Consider the following 23,919-nt stretch of genomic DNA (forward strand, 5'->3'; position numbering starts at 1 on the left):
CCTGCAGCAGGTCCAGCTGCGGTGGCTTTGTTTTCGTAAGCAATATTTGTAGTTATTTCTTCCTGATGTTTTCTTAAGGAAAAAAAAAAAAACTGTCCTGAGATGTCTGTAAGACTGGTATTTGTAGATAATCTTAATTTGGGGGTGGCGGGGCAAGGTGTTCTAGACAGGAGAAGTGACAGGTGGTTGCTAAGTTGGCCGGCGCAGCTGACACCAAACAGGCTGATGGCTAGGGGAGGGCTGAATAACAACGACCACCATTACAGCAGCCATGCTTTAACAAGGGGCATGTCACACCCACTTAAACAAAGGGTGCTTTTTTTCTTTTGAAATTATTTTTGTTACAGATGTTTCTCTTTTCCCTCCGCAGACACCCTCCTCCCCATCCTGTCCCCCACCAAACATTGTTGTCTATGTCCACTGGTTACGCATACATGTGTATAAGTTCTTTGGTTTATCTCATCCCTCCCCACTGCCCCCCCCCCCCAACCGAGGTTTGTCAGTCTGAACTGTACTCCTTTCTTTGTCTCTGGGTCTGTATTGTTCATCAGCTTTTTTTTGGTCATTATATTCCACAAATAAGGGAGATCACGTGGTACTTGTCTTTCTCTGATTGGCTTATTTCATTTAGCATAATACTCTCCAGGTCCCTCCATGTCATCTCAAAGGATAAGAGATCTCTCTTTCTTACAGCTGCATAGTATTCCATTGTGTATATGTACCACAGCTTTTTTATCCACTCATCTACTGATGGGCACTTTGTAAATGAACTATGAACATAGGGGTACATATATTCTTTCTGATTGGTGTTTCAGGCTTCTTAGGGTATATTCCTAGAAGTGGGATCAATGGGTCAAATGGAAACACCATATTGTTTTTCATAGTGGTTAAACCAGTCTGCATTCCCACCAGCACTGTGCTATAGTCCCCAAGGGTACTCTTTAAACTTAGTGATCAAAAAGGTACATATTTTTGTATAAAATCGGTGAATCTTTTGTTTTATTGAAAGAGACTTTTAAAATACTAAAGTACAAATGTTGACTACTTACCCTCCTCCTCCCAAGACTATTGCCACCCCCATATGTAACCTGGGGTGTACACTGCAGGCCTGCCCAGGCTGAGTGCGGAGGTCCCCACGGTGAAGCCGACCGGGAACAGGAGGGCCCTGCCATCAGCAGTCAGCATCCCGGGCTCCCTGACCCCCACACTGGCATTTTGGTCAGACCAGAAAGGAGGGTGAATAAAACTCTATTTCTCATTTGGTACTCAGGGAAAATGCTCTCTGAAAAAAATGTGAAAAGTAACATTTCTGTGAAAACACCGTGACTTTATTGATATATTTCAAAAGACATCACACAACTAAATATGTGAGTGATTTTAGAAGCATAAAGACAAAGTATTTCTACCTTGAATTTCAGAAATCTTCCCAAAACATGAACTCAGTGCATATTAACAAAACAAAAACCAATTAGTAATTATTTACATTTCACAAGTCAGTGTCCTATTTCCTATAAACACTATTCAGAACTTCAAACAGTAAACACAAATAACTGAAAACAGAAAAGAATATTAGTTTAAGGTACAGCCCTCCTCCCCTTTATTTTTAATTCTCATCCAAGGACACATTTTTTGTTTTTTATTGATTTTAGAGAGAGAAGAAGGAAGAGAGAAACATCGATGTGAGAGAAAAACACCCATCAGTTGCCGCCCATAAGAGCCCCCACTGGGGAATCAAACCTGCAACCTGAGCACATGCCCTGACTGGAAATTGAACCCACAACCTTCTGGTGTACAGGACAATGCTCCATCCGAACCACCCAGCCAGGCCTCCCATGTGTTTTCATTTAGCTGTCTGTGAACCATACACGAGTGAGCATTCTGTCATCTTTGAGAACTGGGCATGGAAAACACACACCTGTGCAGCTCTACTACTTGCCATTATTATTTGCTGTGCTTTACAAGAGACTGAAGATAACCGAGCATAAACTGCAGGCGGCCCACAAGCCCAGGGAAAGCCACTGCAGCTCAGGAGGCCTGGCCACCAACCCCAAGGCCTCCCCAGCAGCAGCAAAGGCTGTATCTATAGAAACCAACACCTCATGACATCAGAAGGGCTCTGCAGTCAAAACCTTTGTAGCAAGGACATGACTTCCTCTTTCCTGGAAAACCTGCCCCATTTAGCTACTGGAGTCAGGACAGCAGCAGGTATGTGCTCCTGACAGCTGTCCAGGCTGCACTCCGCATCCTCCCACCAGAGGGCAGCAGTCTGACCTCCCGCTACAAGCTGCTGGCACCAGAGGCCCTGACCAGCAGCACTCTGGGTACCTCCTGAGAGGCTGGGTAATGAGCAGGTCTTATTTTACAGATAAGGAAACCGAGCCACAGTGTGATCCAAACCTACACATGGGACAGCCTGGTGACAAGAGTTTACCTCTCTTTCAAATGGTGGCTTCTACCTGGGATATCCACAAACCTGAGCATCTGTGCTTTCTGATGTATAAAAAGAATAAAGACCGTGGGGCCAAGTTACAAAGTCATGCTCTAGCAATGTGCTTTTCCACCTCGAGGCAAGGCTGCCAGACTCATGCTGAAGGAAGATGTGCACAGCATTTGCAAAGTTTTCCTTTCTACCTTTTCCAATTAAAATGAAATGTCAGGCTCTGGGCATTCCCACATTTAAAAAGTAATGACAATACACATTCCTCCTGATTATCTTGTGAAACTGCGTGCCACAGTGCCAGGATGGGGTCATGAATGTTTTTAGGGTCATCACATCCAGGTGTCCTGCAGGCACCCCGCAGGTCTTTTCAGTTTCCACTAAAGGGCAACCTTTATCTTGTTAACCCAGGACTCTCCTGGTTCAGAGGTTCTTCAAAAGCAGCAGCTTACCTCCAGAAAGTCTTGGATGATCTAGCTGGTATTGCTGAGGACACCCTATTTGTTTTTTTTTTAATGTTTTTATTGATTTGTTAGAGAGAGAGGAAGGGAGAGAGAGAGAAACATCGATGAGAGAGAACATCGATTGGCCGCCTCCTGCACGCCCCCCACTGGGGATCGAGCCCACAACCCAGGCATGTGCTCTGACCAGGAATTGAACTGGGACCTCTCAGTCCACAGGTTGACGCTCAATCCACTGAGCCATACTGACTGGGCAGGCCACTCCATTTTTATCCTTGGACTATCTTCATATGAAGTAAACTTACCCAGAGTAGCTATCAATATCTTAAGAATATTATATGTACTACTAAACAGTTATATTCAATCCCAAGTAAATCATGGCTGAAAGGCTCTGTTAAGCACTGCCGAGTATGGATTTATAAGACACAAACTTCAATTTGTATGCATAAGATGTTTTTAGGAATAAACCAAATGTAGGTTTAAATGGAAAAAAATAACAACAAACAAATAGACTAGCTCCAGATAGTTCATTACCCAGATGCCTCCGGGTGCTGTCACCCAGCTGGGGTGTGTCGGGAGAGTTCACGGGAGGCGATGAGCAGGACAGCTCCCGAAGCTGGGCTTCTGTCTCTGCCCCACCTCCTTTCAGTCTCATCTTCAGCCCATTTATTTCTTATTCTTTTTAATTAGAGAGAGAGAACCACTTATTTATGCATTCACTGGTTGACTCTTGTATGTGCTCTCACCAGGGACTGAACCTGCAACCCTGGCGTATTGGGACAACGCTCCAACTGAGCACCCAGCCAGGGCCTTCAGCCATGTTTAAATCGATTCAGAATTTCTCACCATTACCAACCCAGTGCCACAAGATGACACTTAATTATAAAAAGGGTTGAGCACGACTGCTTCTCTTCTTAACGTTCAGTCCCACAGCAACGCCCACTTCTGTTCGTCTGCGGCCGCCCCTCAGGGTCAGAGCCTCCTCATTCACTCTCACTGCCGTCATCCTCTGAGGTTTGGTCGCTGTCCTCAATCACCTCTGCCACTTTGCAGGACGGGTTTTTAGAATACGTAACTAAAAGGGTTTGATATTATTTCAAAACATATGTTAACTATAGACTAATTAGCAAACCTTTTCCCTCCCATTATTTTAGTCAGTGCCAAAATAATGGGTTCTACCTCTATTTTGTGACTTATTTTATATTTTCATTATTTCGGTCTAGAAATGAGCAGGTAAAATTTGCTTACTTATAAATTTTTCTCCTAGGACAATTACCTGTAAAAGTGTTATAAGAAGGCATGTATAACCAAGAGTTGGTGCCTCCTCAAGCCAGAATAGCACCAAGATCAACCATAGGCAGAAAACCAATTCTTAAGGGCTTTTCATTAATGACCCATTTCCACAAAGGCCCCGCTCCTAAAATCAGCTGCGTGGTTATATCTACCCCGTGGCACTCCGAACCTACCCTTCTCTCTGGGGACTGAGCTAACCTCCTCTTACCCTTGGAGAAGTGGCTCTCCTCTTCACATTCTTCCCAGTGATCGAAGTCAAAAGCCACATTAGGATTCTGTGCAACAGAACAGTTTAAGTGAGAGAATAAAACAAACCCAGGTTGTTAGACCAGCCACGGTTAACTCCCACTCACCCTCTGTTTGAGTAGGCTGCACCAAGATTCCCTTCTCTGTTTCGCAAGAGTGATCACAGGCTCATCACCCTCGACCACGCACCTGCAGCCATCCTTCACTATGTTGGCTTGCAGATGCAAATCAGCCAAGTAGAATTTTTCTCCTGCCCAGGCACTAGGTTTATAAAAAGAAGTCATTTTTCCTCTAATATTATAAATTATTTCTATTTTACTTTGTAAGATTTATATAAACCTACCTGAAAATGACTCTATCTCTAAAATATTTACACTTGTAATCTTTTACATTCCTTATTTTTATCTTCAATATGACCACATCGTCCTTTTGGAACCATTTTATTTGTGGGTGGAAGCTAGAGGAAAAGAAAAGGGCTCATATCCTCACCACCACTGACGCACCAGGTAAGGAAGGAAAGGGGACTCCCCAGCGATGGGTGGACATACCTTTGCAGAGGCTCTGTAGTTTTGTTAACGGAAGCATCTGTAGTGTTTTCAGGTGAAGTTTCTGTACAAGAGTCAAATTTTCCTATAGGTTACTTATATGTAACTCCATAATGTACACATATATGTACTTTTTTGTACTTTATACAACTTTTAGCTGAGGAAGTCTTAAGAGTATAAATTTCATAGTAACCCAAGTACACAGGTACAAAGAATAATTAGAAAAATATTAAAATGCATATTACTTAGTACATCTCATAAAAACAGGCTTTGACAAATACAACAATTAAACAGCTGGAAACTAAGGTTACTCTCTGAGAAGTATCCGCACTATAATTGGTGGCCGTAGGATGCCCATGTTCAGGCTCCTCTGCTCCCTGCACCTGCTAGGACCCCAGTACAGATGGCTTCCAGAGTAGGAGGCAGGACACTCGGGAACAATGCTAAACGTAACGTTTTCTAAAGCAATGCTACTGTACTTCTCTCTCAATCTAAAATATTTGAAGCTTCCATCCAAAAATACTCCTAGCAGCTTGAATAACAATAATCAAAAACTGAAAACAACCTCAACATCTATCAATAGGTGAACTGATAAAACTGGGATAGCATAGAATACACTCAGGAATAAAAAATACCACTGCTACAGTAGTCTAGATTAATTTTGCAGACATAACGTTGAATGAAGAAGCCACAGAGTATAAACTATGTGCTTCCAATTGACCAAAACTGATGGTGACAGAAGTGGGAACAGGGGTTACTAGCAAAGCTGCAGCTCAGGAAGGCACCTGAGGACAATGCTGGGTCCTGGAAGTATTCAGTAGCTTGCCCTGGTTAATGGACATACACATGTAAAAAAATCCAGGGAGCTATGCACTTAAGATCTGTGCACTTTACTTAATGAACATCACACCCCAAATAATAAAAAGGAAAAAAGTACCCCCACCACCACCAAGAGGAAAAAACACTGGAAGCTACATAGTCAAAAACAGGGAGTTGGGTAATACCAGTTTATGTCACCTTCTATATAATTCACCTAAAACTGGAAAGCTTACACATTAGAAAATTTCTAAGAACTAATGATTTCATTAACCATCTTTTAAGTAACGAACCATGCTTCTGGTTTTCTGAGTTGGTCTCGGAGTCAGCACCTCCTCCTGCACCCCTGTCCCCTTTCTGTGTGCTCTGCAGACAGGCAGCATCTGCTGCGGCTGAAGTCATCCTGGACAGAAGAGGTGGCGGTTACCTCCGATGAGATGGGCAAAATCTGGCTCTCTCCAGGGACTTCCCAGCCAGAGAAAAAGGCAGGCAATAGATGACTGTGCTGTGCTTACCACGAGTGAGACCCACACAGGGCTTGCGATTCATTCCCAGTCGCCCAGCAGGGCAGCCACCTCTGCTCATTCTGTGCCCCCACCTTGGCACAGACAGCTGGCACCCATTATCAGATGAATGCAGTAACTCACTGACCAAAGTAAGTTCCCCTTCCAATCATTTGACTGGAGAATAGCACGCTGCCCCACTTCAAAGAGGATGAAAGGGCAGAGTAACAGCCGTCTCCTTTCCTCCCACCCTGGTCCCTCAGCTCCTCTTCCCAGAGATACCCTCCGACCAGGCTGGGTCTGGGGTCTGCTTCTAGAAAGACTTGGCATTAAAAAGCAAACACTGTCATCTGTATCTTTCTTTCTTTCTTTTTTTTTTTTTATAGAAAGGGAGGGAGAGAGAGGAAGGGAGAGAGAGAGAGAAACATCGATGTGAAGGGACACATCGAGTGGCTGCCACCCGCACGACCAACCAGGGCCGGGGACAAACTGCAACCGAAGTACGTGCCCTTAGCGGGAACCGAACCCGGGTCTCTCCGGACCGCAGGTCGACGCTCTAACTGCTGAGCCAAACCGGCCAGGGCTCATCTGTATCTTTCTATCTAACAAACATACACACACATGTATTTAAACACATGGAAACCTACTAAATTCACTTTTCTGTCCCTTGATTGTACTCAATAACCAGAGATTAGAGGGCTGTCTCCTTTCTCCAAATATTTTTAAATTGTGTTTCTCTTTTGTTTTTTGAGCAGGTAACCACATTCATATAGTTTAATAAATAAAAAAGTCTACACAGTGGAAAATCATCCCTGTTGCCCAGTCACTCGAATTCCTTCCTCATGGGTGACTACGTAATTCATTGCTTGTGCTCCCTTGGAGAAGTCAAACCTAAAGGAGCAAACTTATGCAAACACATGTGCATACCTACAGGGCAGGGTGTGTATGTCCCTAGGGGACTTGACTGACACCCATGATACTGCATCTACCGGTATGTCTCTCCCTCCTCACATTTACCAAGTGTTGACTCTCCTTCAGCAGCTGGAAACCATAGCCTTCCCCAGTGCTTTCCTGAGTTCTAGGCTCATACCTTCAACAACTTTAAACTTAACAGGTCCAAAAACAACTCAGTGTCTCCTCCTCTCCAATAGGCCAGCTACTCCCAGAAAACATCCTGTAACCGCCAACCATGCTAACATCCTCAGTTATCAGAGCCGAGTCATGCAGTCACACTTCCGTCTGTCAATCACTAAGCCCTCTGGCTTCCAGAGCTTCCAGGTCCCAAGTCTGTCCTCTCCCCCTGTCTGCTGTAAGAACAGTGCCCTTCTCCCCACTCTGACCCAGGTTACTACCAGTGTCCCAACCCAGCTCCTGAAATGGAGCCTCCTCTTCCAGGAGGGCCGCCTCTCGACCCCGGTGGTCCCTGCACTTCTCTACCAGTGTTTACAACCATAGGTGTGTGACACTCCTGAACCACCACGAATCAAGTGTGCACAGGGAGCCCTCAGCATGCTCTGCAGAGAGCTGGGGCTCAATAGTAGTTATGTTTCAGAGAAGTAATCCCTCCTGAAATCTAAGTTGCAAAGACATCTGCAAGATCCGGTTCAGAGGCCAAGCCAGGGAAGAGCTGTCTGTGCTCTTCGGTGCCGGGAGTGCTGCCCTGGGACAGGAGGAGCTGGCTCTGATCTGGGGCTGGTTTCTGAGCTCAGAAAATCCACCAAATAACACTTACGATGTCTGCACTTCTCTGTTTATGTGCTGTCAATAAAAAGCTAATACAAATTCATTCTGTAAGAGATACATAGATCAAATAACATATCTGGTATCTGTTTTAGAATACTCCACCAAAAACAAAAGTGAAGGCTGAGGTTTGGATAAAACAAGACTCCCAAAATCTTGGTAACGACTGACACTGAGTGGTGGAGACATGGACACTCACTAAACTATTCTCCTTCCAAAAAACGTCTGTACACTTGTGAGTTTCATTCGACAAAACAGCTCTTCCAAAGGGAGACAAAAGTCCACTTACAGGGTCTGGCTCGGGCTTTCTTCAACAGTGCGTATCTTTGCTCCTTCGGACAACTTTTTCAGTTGTTCTATATGTTCTGAATTATCAATGCCCATTCCCATTGACAAAATTTCAGCTCGCACATTGTAATCAATGACAGAAGTTTTCAAATTTAAAAGTTTTGTAATGTGCACCTTGAATCAAAGAAAAAAAATACATTTGCAGGAATCCAACTCTGAACTTCAAATGAATCACAAGCATGCTCGTGTGCCCTCTCCATCTGGCTCTGCACTGTCTGACGCACTTGGGCACATGCTGCAATGGGCAAGGGCCTCCCACTCACACCCAGATTGCTCATGACCACGGTCACGACAGAGCCTTCCAGAGCCAGTCCCATACTGCAGAAATAAGTCAGGTCTGGTTTGGGGCCGAGATCGGAGGCTGGAATAGAACCCCCACACGAAACCAATCTGTAATGCTGTGACCACACACAGGAGTCTTAAGACTTCTCTGACTTTTTGCTCCAGTACTTCTACCTCTCTTCACAAGGAAGACCCTAACGCTTGGAGTCTCCGGGTGCCCAGGAAGGCTCTCCGCCAAAGCCCTGGGGCCTGTCTTCTCGACAGTTTCCTCTACATGTCTTTTCTGCAACAAAAACATTCTCACCCATTTCAATTTACACAAAATTAAGTAAAACATGAAAATCTGCAATCGTTTGATTCCCGTTGATGGAAGATGAACACCAGGACTGGGTATCTCTTTCATGGCATGGAGAAGGTGAGCCAGGCTGGCACTGCCTGAGGCCCTGTCCTAAGTGAACCCTGGGAACATGTTACCGTCTGTGGCTGGGGAAAAGCCTTTCTCCGCTCACAATGGGGAGCACCTGGCCTGGGAGGAGAAGGCAGCAGGCATGGCCCCGTCTCCCCCCAGCATGCCATGGACACGGCTACACTTCAGAGCTGTGGGAGCGTACTTGCCAGAGGGTGCGTTTTCACTCTCTTACAGTTTTAAAAACTGGTCCTTAATAAAGTTTCCATTTTTTTCTCCAATAAAGAAGAACCACCATATTGAACCACGGCATCAACTAGTCATCTCGACCTCCTCTTCTAAAAATCATTTCTCCTCTTACTCTTAAATCTCATACCCAACCCAGACTCCTTTTTCAAGTTTTAAGGCATTTCTAATTTTACAAAAATAACTTACAGCAGAAGGTTTTACAAACTGAATTCCTTTAAATCTTATCAATAATCATAATGGCTAAGATTTAAGTCTAACAGAGAACACCTCTGAATTGAAAAGTAGAGTTCTTGGGGCATAGGCGGAAAGGAGATGGTGCCAGCACCAGAGGAGATGCACTGAGACCCCTTATTTGTATGTCCTTGTCTCACAGTCAGCCCACCCCACACACATCAGCTCCACAAGACAGGGGGCTGTTCACTGATGGAACCAAGTGCCCCATACAGGTCCCACCTAGCACACGGTAGGGACTCAATTACTATTTGGTAAAATGAATGAAATAGAAACTGTGAACATAATAAAACCTATTTTTGAAAGTCCAAGGACTGCGGCTCTCAATACTACCAATCACGTGCCAGGACCTGAAGCTCACTTACGACTAGGTGCACGGCTGCCCTGCGGCAGGGGGAGTCTCCCACCCCAGGCCCCCACCTGTGTGGACAGAGGCCTGTGAAACTGACTTAACCAACCAACCGACACCTGAGAAAGTGGAACAGCCAGAACTGTCAGCACCATACACTGCACAGAGCCAGGGCAATTTCCTGGAGCTCCCATCTTGGTTGTGTGTGAGTACACACATGCCTGTTAGCACTGGGTTACAATGGGAAAGATTCCTTTAAACAAAAAACCCACTATCAAATGATTACCCAAACAACATGGAAAAACCCCTTAACTCGGAGCTCCAAATAATCCTCCATTTATGTGAGGCAAAAGTTACGTAAGCAACAGGTCAGAATAATTTGAACTATTTGAGAGGCCCATTCCAACAAATTTCTTTTTAAGAAAACGGCATACTTACCATTGGATCAATCCAAACTGTATTTCCTAAAGCCAATACCACTTTTGCATCATGCAATTTTCCGATAATTTTATGATGAATGTACCTAGTAACCTGAAAAACACACTGAAGTCATTTAGTTCATAAAGCTTTAAGAAAATACCTCATTTGGTATATGCTATGTAGTTCTGCAAAAAGCTCTTCCATGCATTTCATTAGCATCTCCCAACCACCCCATGAGGTAGGTTATAGAGGCCCTCATGCCCCTTTCATCAACAAGAGGAACTAACAGTGGAGTTTATAAGGACGGAAGAGAGAGCTGAGTCCAAGAACAGGTCCATGCCTCTAGACTGCTGATACTACATGCTTCCCACTGTGGACACGTGTCCCCACCTCCTCTGTTAGCTGTCAACCTGTCTTTAAGGTATGGGTGTTTATTTCCTTGGAAGCTCAATGAGAGTGAAGTACAAGTGTCCCTGTTGCTCCGGGGGAGAAAGGCACAGTGACGAAGCTGCTCTGCACCAAGAACCCTGAACTGAGGGCCCTGGTACTCTTTTCTGTACCCTTCCTGTGCACATGGCTGTTCTCCTCCCATGAGGGCCACAGCAGATGAGACCTGTCTGAGCACTCTGTCAGGCACATTTAAAAAAAAAAAATTTTTTTCCTGCCCTGGCCGGTTTGGCTCAGTGGTTAGAGCATCGGCCTGCAGTCCGGAGAGATCCGGGTTCGGTTCCCGCTGAGGGCACATGCCTCCAGCACAGTTTGTCCCCGGCCCTGGTTGGTTGTGCAGGTGGCAGCCACTCGATGTGTCCCTTTCGCGTCAATGTTTTTCTCTCTCTCTCTCTATCTGTTCCTCTCTCCCCCTCCCACTCTGCCTGAACAAAAAATGGAAAAATGTCCTCGGGTGAGGATGATAAAAAAAAAAACGTTTTTCCTGATTTTTTAGAGAGCAAGGAAGGGAGAGGGAGAGAGAGAAACATCGATGTGGAGAGAAACATCAATCGGCTGCCTCCTGCATGCCCCCTACTGGGGAGCAAGCCCACAACCTGGGCATGTGCCCTGACTGGGAATCAAACCGGTGACTTCTTGGTACACGGGACTATGCTCAACCACTGAGCCACACTGGCCAGGCTGTCAGGCACATTTTAACTCCAGTAAAGCAGAACAGGAGGGAGCTGGCTCATCGTGATTGGATTATTTCCATCTCCCTTGAACTCTGTACATTAATTTGGAAGAACACACACAGGAAAACTTCCTCCCATTTCTACAGAAGGCTCCTCTTCAAGAAATCCTTGTGGTCGACCATCCTGACAGACCAAATATTTCTTGAGGGCAAGGACCATGGCTTTTTTGCTAATGGCCACATCCCCAGACCACATATGGCACCAGCACACAGTGGACACTCAGTAAATACTTTAGGTGAAAGAATAATATTTCTATTTAATAAAGGCTATTCTTACTGAACTCACTACAGTTAGGCTGTGTGTTCATCCTGTACTGTGAAATATTCACTTATGTATTTCCTGGATAATGTTCAACCTTGTTTTTATTTTGCCAACTATAATGGCTTATTTCATATCCTACCAGTCAGAGTATACAACATTTAACCTTCCTTTGAAGAATCAGGGCATCGCATGAACAGGACTCACTGCTCTGGTGATGAGGACTGCCTGCCCAGACTGCCTCGCATGACGAGGGCCTGCAGCCCGGCCTGGACCAAGACTACTCTTCTGTGCTCCACATCTTGGGCCACGTTGTTTTCTCTGCCCTCAATGCCTCATCCGGTCTACTTGGTGACATCCTAGTCCCCCATCCCAAAGGGCCAGAGGAAACGTCCCTTCCTTTGGGAGTTTTCCTGGACACTCTTTCCTTATCCATCCTCCCAACATCAATGGAATTACCTGGCCTCTCCAGAAAGTGGCCATCGCCTATGCCCCCCTTTGATAGGGGGACCCTTACACTGTTTCTTCTCCTTAAGCAGACAGCTCATTTATTTTACCATGACACATATTTTAACAGCAATACTCTAAATTCAAATAAACCTCAATTCTGTGTATAGTCTAGGTTAAATATATTCTAAAAGTCAACAAACTAACAAAAGCCAAAATAACTCACCTTTGGATTCCATTCAATTTCATTGTCAGCGGGTTTCACTCTACAAACAATGAACTCCACTGCCTGGGGCGGCAGAATGTGGAAATTTTCCGGGAGATGCAGCAGTTGGTCTCTCGTGACGTGTCCAGTCCTGCCTTCATCTATAAACTTAACGAGGACATTATCCTGGGCCCAAGTGTCTTCTTTTTGGCTCACCTCCAACACCTGAACTCTGAACAACAGTGGCATCAGTTTAACACACAGATTCTAAAATGGTAATAATCTTTGCCTTGACTTACCCATTAAGTGCTAAATATGTAATAAGGCCCCTAACTGCATGGCTTTACTGCATACTATAAATAAAATAACTAGAGCTGTCAAGAGCATGTAGCAATGGTTTATTTAAAGTATACTTCAGCACAAAGAGAGTAAATCCCTTTATTTGACAACACATTAAAAATTAATGAAGTACATTAAAATTTTCAAGTTCTTCAAGCTAGGCTATCAGCAAGTGGTGGCGGGTGTGGACTTTGAGGGATGTAGGTGCAAACAGGCATGTGAGTCAGACTGCCCGGGTTGGAACACTGTGCCATTTATTGAGCTGACCTTAGATGAATTACACAGCCTCACCCAGGCTCAGTTATCTGTAAAATGGGAATAATGCCACATCATTTGTTAAAGATGATGAGTTAAAGATGTATGTGTATGCAGCACACAGTGACGGCTCCGTAATGGTCAGTATGTAAATGCTACACTGTCATCCATGCTCTGTGCTCAGGGGCGTGGGGTCACAGGAGTCCCAGGTATAGAGCTGTGCCCAGGGTCTGGGGGCCATGACCCTGCCACCACCATCCTCAGAGGCAGCAGGCCTATCTTGTGAACAGTGGGCCCAGGGACCAGAGAGGAAAATGGGGATTCACTAGCAGGTAAAGTTACCTTGTACGTCACAACTTTTCAAGATGAAGTAACAGACATTCTACCTGTGAAAAAGTGTTTTTTCTGTTAATCCATACAATCCTAACTTCTCCACCTTTTCAATGGTTGTTTTATTACTGGAATCCTCAAAATACTCCTTCATTTCAGCATTAAGAGTTGCATAAAGATCCACATGTTTATCAACTATACGACCAAAGTAATTTGTTGCATTCAAAATGTAAAAGGGTATTATCTGAAACATATAAACATATACAGAAAATAAAGTCAAGCTAAATCCAAGACCTGTATGCAAAAATTAGCACCTGACCTAAGAGCCCAAAGCACATGAACAGAGATTTAAAAAAAAACTAGAGCCCTAGTCAGGGCAGGAGGCAACCAATCAATGTATCTCTCTCACATCCATGTCTTTCTCTCTCCCCCTCTCCCTCCACCCTTCCCTTCCATTCTCTCTAAAAATCAATGGAAGGGGGAAAAAAATGGCGGCGGAGTAAATGGAGCTACACAGACCATCTCCCAGGACCAAACTGGATTTACAACAAAAATAAAGATGAATTGTCAAAAAGGGGCAACCAAAAGACACCTTGGAGGACCACACAACCAGGGACATCGACTCAATCCTGGTAGGCTTGCGAGGACGCAAGAGGGGACCGGGTGCCCACGGTCCGCAGCGGCCTGGGCTGGGACCAGCAGACTCGGCTGGGACCAGAGGACTCGGCGGGAAGCTGCTGCCGCCTCGGCTGCGACCCCGGCTGAGTCCTGGGAACTCTGCTACGTGCTAAGCCCTCGGCTGGTGCCGCACGGACTCCCTGGGACCAGGGGACTCTACTGGAAGCTGCTGCCACCTCAGCAGTGTCCTGCTACCACGGCTTAGTCCTGTGGCTTCTGCTGAATGCCACGCTCTTGGCTGGTGCCACAGCCGCGGCCGCCCTTGGCTGGAACCAGCACCCTCGGGTTAAAAGTCCCAGGCGGCTCCATGACACAGAGTCTGGACAGAGGCTAAATCGGCAGCAACCACTCACCTTGGGCTCCGGCAGAGGGAAGGCAGACTGGACTGGAACTGCATGGGGACACTCGGGTTTTGGAGGGTGCTCAGAGCTTTTGCTGAGTGCAGCCACGAAGAACTGTGGTCATTTTACTCCTTCCCAGGGCCCTGGGGAGAGGGGGCAGCCCCTCCCTCAGAGATTCAACCCCACCTGGTGGCCATTGAAATGCTAATTGAGGCCCATTAACAACCAGTAGCTGCCCCACCCTCAGGAAATCCTCATAAACTGAGCACCAGAGGGAGTTTTTCAGGCAACTCAGAAACCAAGGTTCTTCAGGTGACCTCTACTAATAGCCTCCAGGCAAAAAAAGCTAGAGGAAAACTAGCATTCCTGGGGCTAGCAACACTAACCAGAAAAGCTAAGACTTGACAGTAGTGTTTAAAGTGGGTACTTCCTGGCTCATCCAAACCCAGGAGAGGGAGCCACAAACAGCAGAACACCAACACTCACAGGGAAAACTTGGCAGGCTCCAAAGCCCACTGTGATAGCCAAAATGGTGAAAAACATTAATAAAAGCCAAATGAAAGAACAAGAGACCTCTACCGAAGATGAGATAAATGAGGTGCAGTTAAGCAAGTTAACAGAACTAGAATTTAGAGCCATGATGTTGAGGAAGCTCAAAAGCATGTGTAAGGACATGAGCACCATGAGTAAAGACATAGAAATGTTGAAAATCAACCAGTTGGAAATTAAAAACCACCAAGAAGAAATGAAGAATGACATATCAGAAATGAAAAACACATTGGAAGGTCTAAAAAGCAGAGTACGGGAAGCTGAGGACCGGATCAGTGAATTAGAAGACAGGGTAGAAAACATCAACCAATCAGAAAACCAAAAGGAAAAAACGATTAAAAGCAGGAAGACAGCTTAAGAGAACTGTGGGACAACTGGAAACGGAATAATATTCGCATCATAGGAGTTCCTGAAGAAGAAAATGAGCAAGGGTTAGAGAATATATTCAAAGAAATAGTGACAGAAAATGTCCCTAATTTGGTGAAGGAAAAGGGCATTCAAGTTCAAGAAGCAGAGAGAGCCCGAAGTAAGAAGAACTCAAACAGGCCCACACCAAGACACATAGTAATCAAACTGCCGAAAATTAAAGACAAAGAATCCTAAAAGCAGCAAGAGATAAGCAACAGGTTACCTACAAAGGAAACCCCATAAGGCTCTCAGTTGACTTCTCACAAGAAACACTACAGGCCAGAAAGGAATGGCATGAAGTAATCAAGGTCGTGAAAAACAAGGATCCGAATCCAAGACTACTCTACCCAGCAAGGCTATCATTCAAAATAGAATAATGACTTTCCCAGACAAAAAAAGGCTAAGGGAATACATTAGCACCAAACCAGCACTGCAAGGAACGTTAAAAGGACTGCTATAATTAGCAGGAGAAAGGGGAAGAAAAATAGAACCAAACTAAACAAAAATGGCAATAAATAAGTACATATCAATAATCACCTTAAATGTAAATGGAGTGAATGCTCCAATAAAAAGACACAGAGTAGTTTACTGGATAAGAAAGCATGACTCATCTATATGTTGTTTACAAGAGACCCACCTCACAACAAAAGACTCACATAGATAGAAAGTGAAGGGATAAAAAAAAATCTTCCAAGCAAATGGAAAGCAAAAGAAAAAAAGCTGGGGTAGCAATACTCATATCTGATAAAATAGACTTCAAAATGAAGGCCATAACTAGAAACAAAGGCGGCCACTACATAATATTGAAAGGATCTATCCAACAGGAAGATATAACCTTGATAAACATATATGCACCCAATAGAGGAGCACCAAAATATATTAAAAATCTTCTGGAGAACTTCAAAGGAAAAATCATAGCAATACAATCATAGCAGGGGACTTCAACACACCGTTGACATCACTGGATAGATACTCTAGACAAAAAAATTAGCAAGGAAACAGAGACTCTAAATGAAGCACTAGACCAAATGGATTTAATAGATATCTACAGAGAATTACACCCCAAAACTACAGAATTCACATTCTTCTCAAGTGCACATGGGACATTCTCAAAGACAGACCACATGTTAGGGCACAAACTAAGTCTATACAAGTTCAAGAAGACTGAAATCATATCAAGCATCTTCTCAGATCACAATGGCATGAAACTAGAAATCAACTGCAAGAAGAACATACAAAGACATTTGAACACATGGAAGCTAAATAGCATGTTATTAAACAATGAATGGGTTACCGAGGAGATCAAGGACGAAATCAAAAACTTCATGGAAACCAATGAAAATGAACACACAACACAATATCTATGAGATGCAGCAAAAGCAGTTCTGAGAGGGAAGTTCATAGCACTACAGGCCTACCTCAAAAAACAAGAAAAATCTCTAATACATTATCGAACCTCACAACTTAAAGAACTAGAGAGCAAACAAAAAGAAAACCCCAGAGCAAGTAGAAGGAAGGAAATAGTAAAGATCAGAGCAGAAATAAATGACATAGAGACCAAAAACACAATTCAAAGGATCAATAAAACAAAGAGCTGGGTTTTTCGAAAAGATAAACAAGATTGATGGACCCTTAGCTAGACTCACCAAGAAACAAAGAGAGAGAACCCAAATACACAAAATCAGAAATGAAAGAGGAGAGGTAACAACTGACACCACAGAAATACAAAAGATCCTTAACAACTACTATGAACAATTATATGACAACAAATTCAACAATCTAAGTGAAATGGACAAATTTCTAAAAACACATAGTCTCCCAAAACTGGATCAGGAAGAGATAGAAAACTTGAACAGACCAATAACAACAGAAGAAATTGAAGATGTAATCAAGACTCTCCCAGCAAACAAATGCCCAGGCCCGGATGGCCTCACGCGGGAGTTTAACCGAACATTCAAAGAAGAACTAATACCCATTCTCCTCAAACTATTTCAAAAAATTCAAGAAGAAGGAAGACTTCCAAACTCGTTTTATGAAGCCAGCATAATTCTAATTCCAAAACCAGAAAAAGACACTACAAAGAAAGAAAACTACAGGCCAATATCCCTGATGAACATAGATGCCAAAATCCTGAAGAAAATACTAGCAAATCGGATCCAGCAATACACCAAAAAAATTATCCACCATGATCAAGTGGGATTCATCCCAGGGATGCAAATCAATAAATGTGATACACCACATAAATAAAATGAAGAATAAAAACCACATGATCATATCAATAGATGCCGAAAAAGCCTTCAACAAAATCCAGCAGCCACTTCTGATAAAAACGCTCAGTAGTGTGGGAATAGAGGGATCATATCTAGATATAATAAAGGCCATATATGAAAGACCTACAGCCAACATCATACTCAATGGGCAAAAATTAAAAGCATTTCCCTTAAGAACAGGAACAAGGCAAGGATGCCCACTTTCGCCACTCTTATTTAACATAGTACTGAAAATCCTAGCCACAGCAAACAGACAGGAAGAAAAAATAAAAGGGATCCAAATTGGAAAGAAGGAAGTGAAATTGTCATTATTTGCAGATGACATAATACTATACATAGAAAACCCCAAAGACTCCATCAAAAGTTTACTAGACTTAATAAATGAATTTGGCAAAGTAGCAGGATACAAAATTAACGTCAAGAAATCGATGGCATTCTTATACACCAATGATGAACTCACAGAAAGAGAAACTAAAAAAAAATCCCATTTACCATTGCGGCAAAAAAATTAAGAAACCTAGGAATAAATGTAACCAAAGAAATAAAGGACCTATTCGCAAAAAACTACAGGTCATTGAAAAAAGAAATAGAGGAAGAGATAGAAAAGTGGAAGCACATACCCTGTTCATCGTTTGGGAGAATTAACATCATTAAAATGTTTATATTACCCAAAGCAATCTATAGATTCAACGCAATCCCCATCAAAATACCAACGGCATACTTCACAGAATTAGAACAATTACTTCAAAAGTTCATATGGAACCAAAAAAGGCCTCGCATAGCCACAGCAATCTTGAAAAAGAAGAACAAAGTTGAAGGGATCACATTACCAGATTTTATATTACAAAGCCACTGTAATCAAAACAGCCTGGTACTGGCACAAGAACAGGCATATAGACCAGTGGAACAGAACAGAGAACCCAGAAATGGACCCAAGGCAATATGCTCAAATAATATTTGACAAAGGTGGCAAGAGCATACAATGGAGTAAGGATTGCCTCTTTAATAAATGGTGCTGGGAAAATTGGACAGCTGCTTGCAGAAAAATGAAACTAGACCGTCAACTTACACCCTACACAAGAATAAACTCAAAATGGATAAAAGACTTAAATGTGACTCATGAATCCATAAAAATACTAGAAGAAACTGTAGGCAACAAAATTTCAGACATCATTCACAGCAGAATTTTCACTGACGCATCACCTAAGGCAATATAAACAAAGGAGAATATGAACACATGGGACTACATCAAACTCAAAAGCTTCTGCACAGCGAAAGATACAATCATCAAAACGGAAAGGCTACCCACTGTATGGGAGAGCATAATTGCCAATGATATATCATATAAGGGGTTAATTTCCAATACATATAGAGTGCTCATACAACTCCATAAAAGGAAGACAAAGAACCCAATTAAAAAATGGGCAGAGGAGCTGAATAGACACCTCTCCAAAGAGGACATACAAATGGCTAAGAAACATATGAAGAAATGCTCATCATCACTAATCATCAGAGAGATGCAAATTAAAACAACAATGAGGTATCACCTCACACCTGTCAGAATGGCTGCCATCAACAAATCATCAAACAACAAGTGTTGGCGAGGGTGTGGAGAAAAGGGGACTCTAGTGCACTACTGGTGGGAATGCAGACTGGTGCAGCCACTATGGAAAACAATATGGTGTTACCTCAAAAAATTAAAAATTGAACTGCCATTTGACCCAGTGATTCCACTTCTAGGAATATACCCTAAAAAGCCTGAAACACCAATCAGAAAGAATATATGTACCCCCATGTTTATAGCAGCACTATTTACAATAGCTAAGATCTGGAAACAGCCCAAGTGTCCATCAGTAGACGAATGGATAAAAAAGCAGTGGTACATATACACAATGGAGTACTACGCAGCTGTAAGAAAGAAAGATCTCTTATCCTTTGAGACTACATGGAGGGACCTGGAAAGTATCATCCTAAGTGAAACAAGCCAAACAGAGAAAGACAAGTTTCATATGATCTCAGTTATTTGTGGAATATAATGAACATAACAGTCTGAAGAATGGGGTAGTCCCAGAGACGCGGAAGTGGGGTACAGACTGACAATCCCCTAAAGAGGGGGGTGGTGGGGGAGAGATAAACAGCAGACCTTATATGCATGTATGCATGAACAGTGGACATGGACAGCAAACTGGGGAGAGGGCAGGGAGGGAGGGGGAGAGGGGGAATCAGTGGGGGGAAAAGGAGAAACATCTGTAACAAAAATTAATTAATAAAAATCAATGGAAAAAATACCCTCAGGTAAAAATGAACAACAAAAAAATTTTTTAAAATAATAAACTAGGAAACTGGCCAAAAAACCAAGTACAATAAAAACATTACCATACCCACAAATAATTAGTTTCACTTTAAATCTAATGGAAGGTTTTTTTTTGGTAAATCTTTTTTTTTTTTTTGCATTTATCTTCAGATAGAGCGGGAGGGAGAGAGGGAGGAAGAGAGAGAGAGAGACATCCATGTGAGAGAGACACATGGACTGGCTGCCACCCACACGGCCCCAACCAGGGCCGGGGACAAACTACAACCGAGGTACATGCCCTTAGTGGGAACCGAACCGGGAGTCTCTTGCCCGCAGGCTGACGCTCTAACCGCTGAGCAAACCTGGCCAGGACGGTAAATCTTATTATTTTAGAACTTCATTATTAGTTATAAGTGTTCCTTTGTTTATTTTCAACTGCACTTTATAAAAATCACGTTAAAAGCCTGGCCAGTGGCCCTGGCCGGTTTGGCTCAGCGGTTAGAGCATCAGCCTGCGGTCTGGAGAGACCCAGGTTTGATTCCCGCTAAGGGCACGTACCTCGGTTGCGGTTTGTCCCCGGCCCTGGTTGGTCATGCAGGTGGCAGCCACTCGATGTGTCCCTTTCACGTCGATGTCTCTCTCTCTCTCTCTCTTCCTCTCTCTCCCTCCCACTCTATCTGAACAAAATGGAAAAATGTCCTCGGATGAGGATAAAAAAAAAAAAAGCCTGGCCAGTGTGGCTCAATGTCGTCCCATGGACTGAGAGTTCCCGGTTCAATTTCCGGTCAGGGCACATGCCCAAGTTGCAGGCTTGATCCCCAGTAAGGGAAGGGCAAGAGGCAGCTGATCAGTGTTTTTCACATTGATGTTTCTTTCTCTCTCTCTCTCTCTCTGAAAAATCAATAAAAACATTTAAAAAGGAAAGAGTGTCAGATCTCACCAAGCTGACAGCCTATAGCCCTCCTCTATGGACCCTCCAACTTCACTGCCTGCCCCTCTCCCACTCTCACTGCCAAAGAGCATTGTGCTGGTCCGCAAACACTCCACATGAACTCCTACCTCAGGGCCTTTGTATGTGCTGGTTCCTCTGCCTGGAATATTCTTCCCCAGATCTTCCTATGGCTGGATCCTTCTTATCTGGCCCTCAGTGCAGCTGACCCCTCCTCAGAGAGCCCCTCCTTGCCTGTAACTTCCAAAGGGCCCCTTGTCCCCTGGCACACTTACACACTGGACCCCCTAATATTTCATTGCATTTCATCCTCTTCATAGCATGTCTTCCCGACTCACCTGTCCACTGCCGACCAACCCTACTGGAACGTCAGCAGAAAAAGGACAGGTAACAAGTTAGTCATGGTTCCTGAGCCATTCATTCTCCAGCACCATGCAGAAAGCTGCCTTAGTAGACCCTCAGTGCTTACTCAAGCCCACCCCACTCAGGCAGGAGTTCAGCAGTCCTTCCTGCCTGGCAGGTGATCCTCTCCCAGGGAGTCTTCTCCCCTACGGTGAGAGGCCCCAGCCGTCTGGCATTCCACTCATTAGCCCAAAGGTGACGCAGTCAGTGAACAGGAGGCAGCGTGGAAGATGAGAGCAGCTCTCACTAATGTTAGGAAAAACGGGCAGGGCACAATACACACCAATAACAAAGTTTTGTAAAACGATGCACAAAGAAAAATGACAGAGAAGATAAAACGCTAATGGTGACTGTTGTAGGATCACAGGAGTAAAAGGGAGAGTTTCTCCGCCCCCACCCCCGTATTTCCCCAAATTAGAAGGCTCTATGTCGAGGACAGGGGCCTCAACAGATACAGGGTAAACCAAGTCCAGGCCTGAGCTGGCCTCAGTCTGCAGCAGTCCCCTCTGTATGCCGTGAGCACATCTAAAGACCTATAGGTTGCTAGAAAGGGGGTAGCAAAAAGCAGCTTGTGGACTGGACTCTCTCAACAGGAGAGCATGAGGCCTCCAGACAGGGTAGGGCAGTCAACTTGCCCTAATTTATCTTGTATTGTCCTAGTTCAGCACTGAAAGTACCACATGCCAGAAAACCCAAGTCCTGGGCACACTGGGAGGGACCCTTCTCACCAACCCCCTCCTCCATATGTTTTTATTCCATTCCCCCCAGTACTCATGCACATAACTAATTCAGTTTGTTATGGTCACAGGATACAAGGTAAGGATACAAAAATCAATTGTATTTCTTAACCAACTAGAAAATAAAATTTTTTTAAATCCTTACCCAAGGATGTGTTTTTATTGATTTTAGAGAGAAGAATGGAGGGAGAGAGAGGAAGGGAGAAAGAGAGAGAGAGAGAAACATTTATGTGATGGAGAAACATCAATCACCCGCCCACCACCTGGGCAAGTGCCCTGACCAGGAATCAAACTGGTGACCACAGAACGATGCTCAACCAACTGAGCCACACCAGCCAGGGCAATACAAGTGTTATTTTGAGTCACCTGGTTTGTGGTATTTGTTATAGCAGCACCAGAAAACAAGTGTAGCACAACAAATATACCTTAAAGGAAAGGAATGGTGAGAAAGGAGACGCAAACAGTAATAGAAAGGATTCAAAAGAAAGTGACAGAGTCTTAACTCGGCAATTCTATCTGCATCTCAGAATTTTCCTCAAAGAAATAATCAATGATTTTCTGAAAAGATTCAAGTAGTCACTGCATTATTTTTAATAATCCCTCGTCCCCCAAAACAACTTTCTTTTCTGAAAATATAATAAAACAATCCCCAGATTGTTGAAAGGGATATTTATCCACTTTTCCGATTTGATCTTGGTTTTCTAAATAAACTGGGGACTTTCTAATGACCAGTGCCTACTGTCAGATTAATGGTGGTAAATTAACCCTGACCACTGGAAGTCATAACTATATTCAACTAAGATTCAGTTGCTTAAAAAATATGTTCATTAAAATGACCCCTAATCATTCAACAAAACAATCTTCAACAGAACTTACTTTAATGTATCCAAATACTGGTATAGCCTGATTGGATAATTTTCTAGGCATGTCTATTTCTGGATTAATATGGTGTCGATCAGGACAGAGCCTTTTGTGTCTGAAAAAAAGTAAATGGATTTTAAAACCAGAAATAAATCTGTAAGAATGTTTACTTGAAACACTTTAAAAGACAAGTAATCAGCCCTGGCCAGTATGGTTCAGTGGTTAGCATGTCGGCCCACAGACCAAAGAGTCTCGGGTTTGATTCCCGGTGAAGGACATGTACCTGGGTTGCAGGTTCGATTCCCATGCAAGAGACAACCAATAGATGTCCCCTGCCCCTTCCACTCTAAAAATCAATGAAAACAATATCCTCCAGTGAGGATTAACAAAAATAAATAAATAAATAAATAAATAAATAAATAAAAAGTAATCATATTAAATACTTGATGACACTAACAATACATAAATACATGGAAAAGGACCCTAAAACTTAACGCTGATTTCTTTAGATATTCTTAAATTAATACATAAATGAACAAAATGGACTTCCAAAATAAAGACTCTGAATCAGAAACACATTACCATAACCCACAACACAGGCCAATTAACCTCTAAACCAGAAGTCATTCCTTAACCAAAACTTAAAAGTAGTTTCAAAAGTCAACATTCTATTTAAAGGCATAATGGAAACTGTTGATAATAACCTGTTTAATGTAACATAAATTTAAAAAGTAAACATCAACAGTTATCTTGAAATTAAAGTCAATCCAATAGATACATTATCAGACACCTACTACTCAGTCCCAGCCATCCATTTAGGTGTCAAGTAATGGCATTATGTCTGGATCAGGGAGAGAGCCCCTATGATTGTTAAGATATCCATGTTCTCCAAATTGATTTGTAAAATTAATGCAGTTGCTATCAAAATTCCAGCTTGGTTTTTTTTATTTTTTATTTTCATCCTTACCCAGGGACATTTTTGCATTTATCTTCAGATAGAGCAGGAGGGAGATGGGGGGGAAGAGAGAGAGAGAAACATCAATGTGAGAGAGACACATCGACTGGTTGCCACCCACACGACCCCAACCGG

The 23,919-nt window shown here is 43.4% G+C and overlaps 1 protein-coding gene across 1 annotated transcript in view; it reads right to left on the minus strand.

The window, feature by feature from the left end:
• Window positions 1-3,881: 3,881 nt before the first annotated feature.
• The window catches only part of TDRD12 (tudor domain containing 12), a 71,968-nt gene continuing 51,930 nt past the window's right edge, over window positions 3,882-23,919 (minus strand). Inside the window, 11 exon segments of the mRNA XM_036275378.1 lie at window positions 3,882-3,973; window positions 4,400-4,466; window positions 4,545-4,698; window positions 4,781-4,894; window positions 4,986-5,046; window positions 6,092-6,201; window positions 8,331-8,503; window positions 10,345-10,437; window positions 12,439-12,649; window positions 13,398-13,585; window positions 22,845-22,944. Of these exon segments, the coding sequence (XP_036131271.1) occupies window positions 3,882-3,973; window positions 4,400-4,466; window positions 4,545-4,698; window positions 4,781-4,894; window positions 4,986-5,046; window positions 6,092-6,201; window positions 8,331-8,503; window positions 10,345-10,437; window positions 12,439-12,649; window positions 13,398-13,585; window positions 22,845-22,944 (1,363 nt within the window).

Source organism: Molossus molossus, unplaced genomic scaffold (genome assembly GCF_014108415.1).
Source record: "Molossus molossus isolate mMolMol1 unplaced genomic scaffold, mMolMol1.p scaffold_m16_p_21, whole genome shotgun sequence".
Taxonomy (NCBI): domain Eukaryota; kingdom Metazoa; phylum Chordata; class Mammalia; order Chiroptera; family Molossidae; genus Molossus; species Molossus molossus.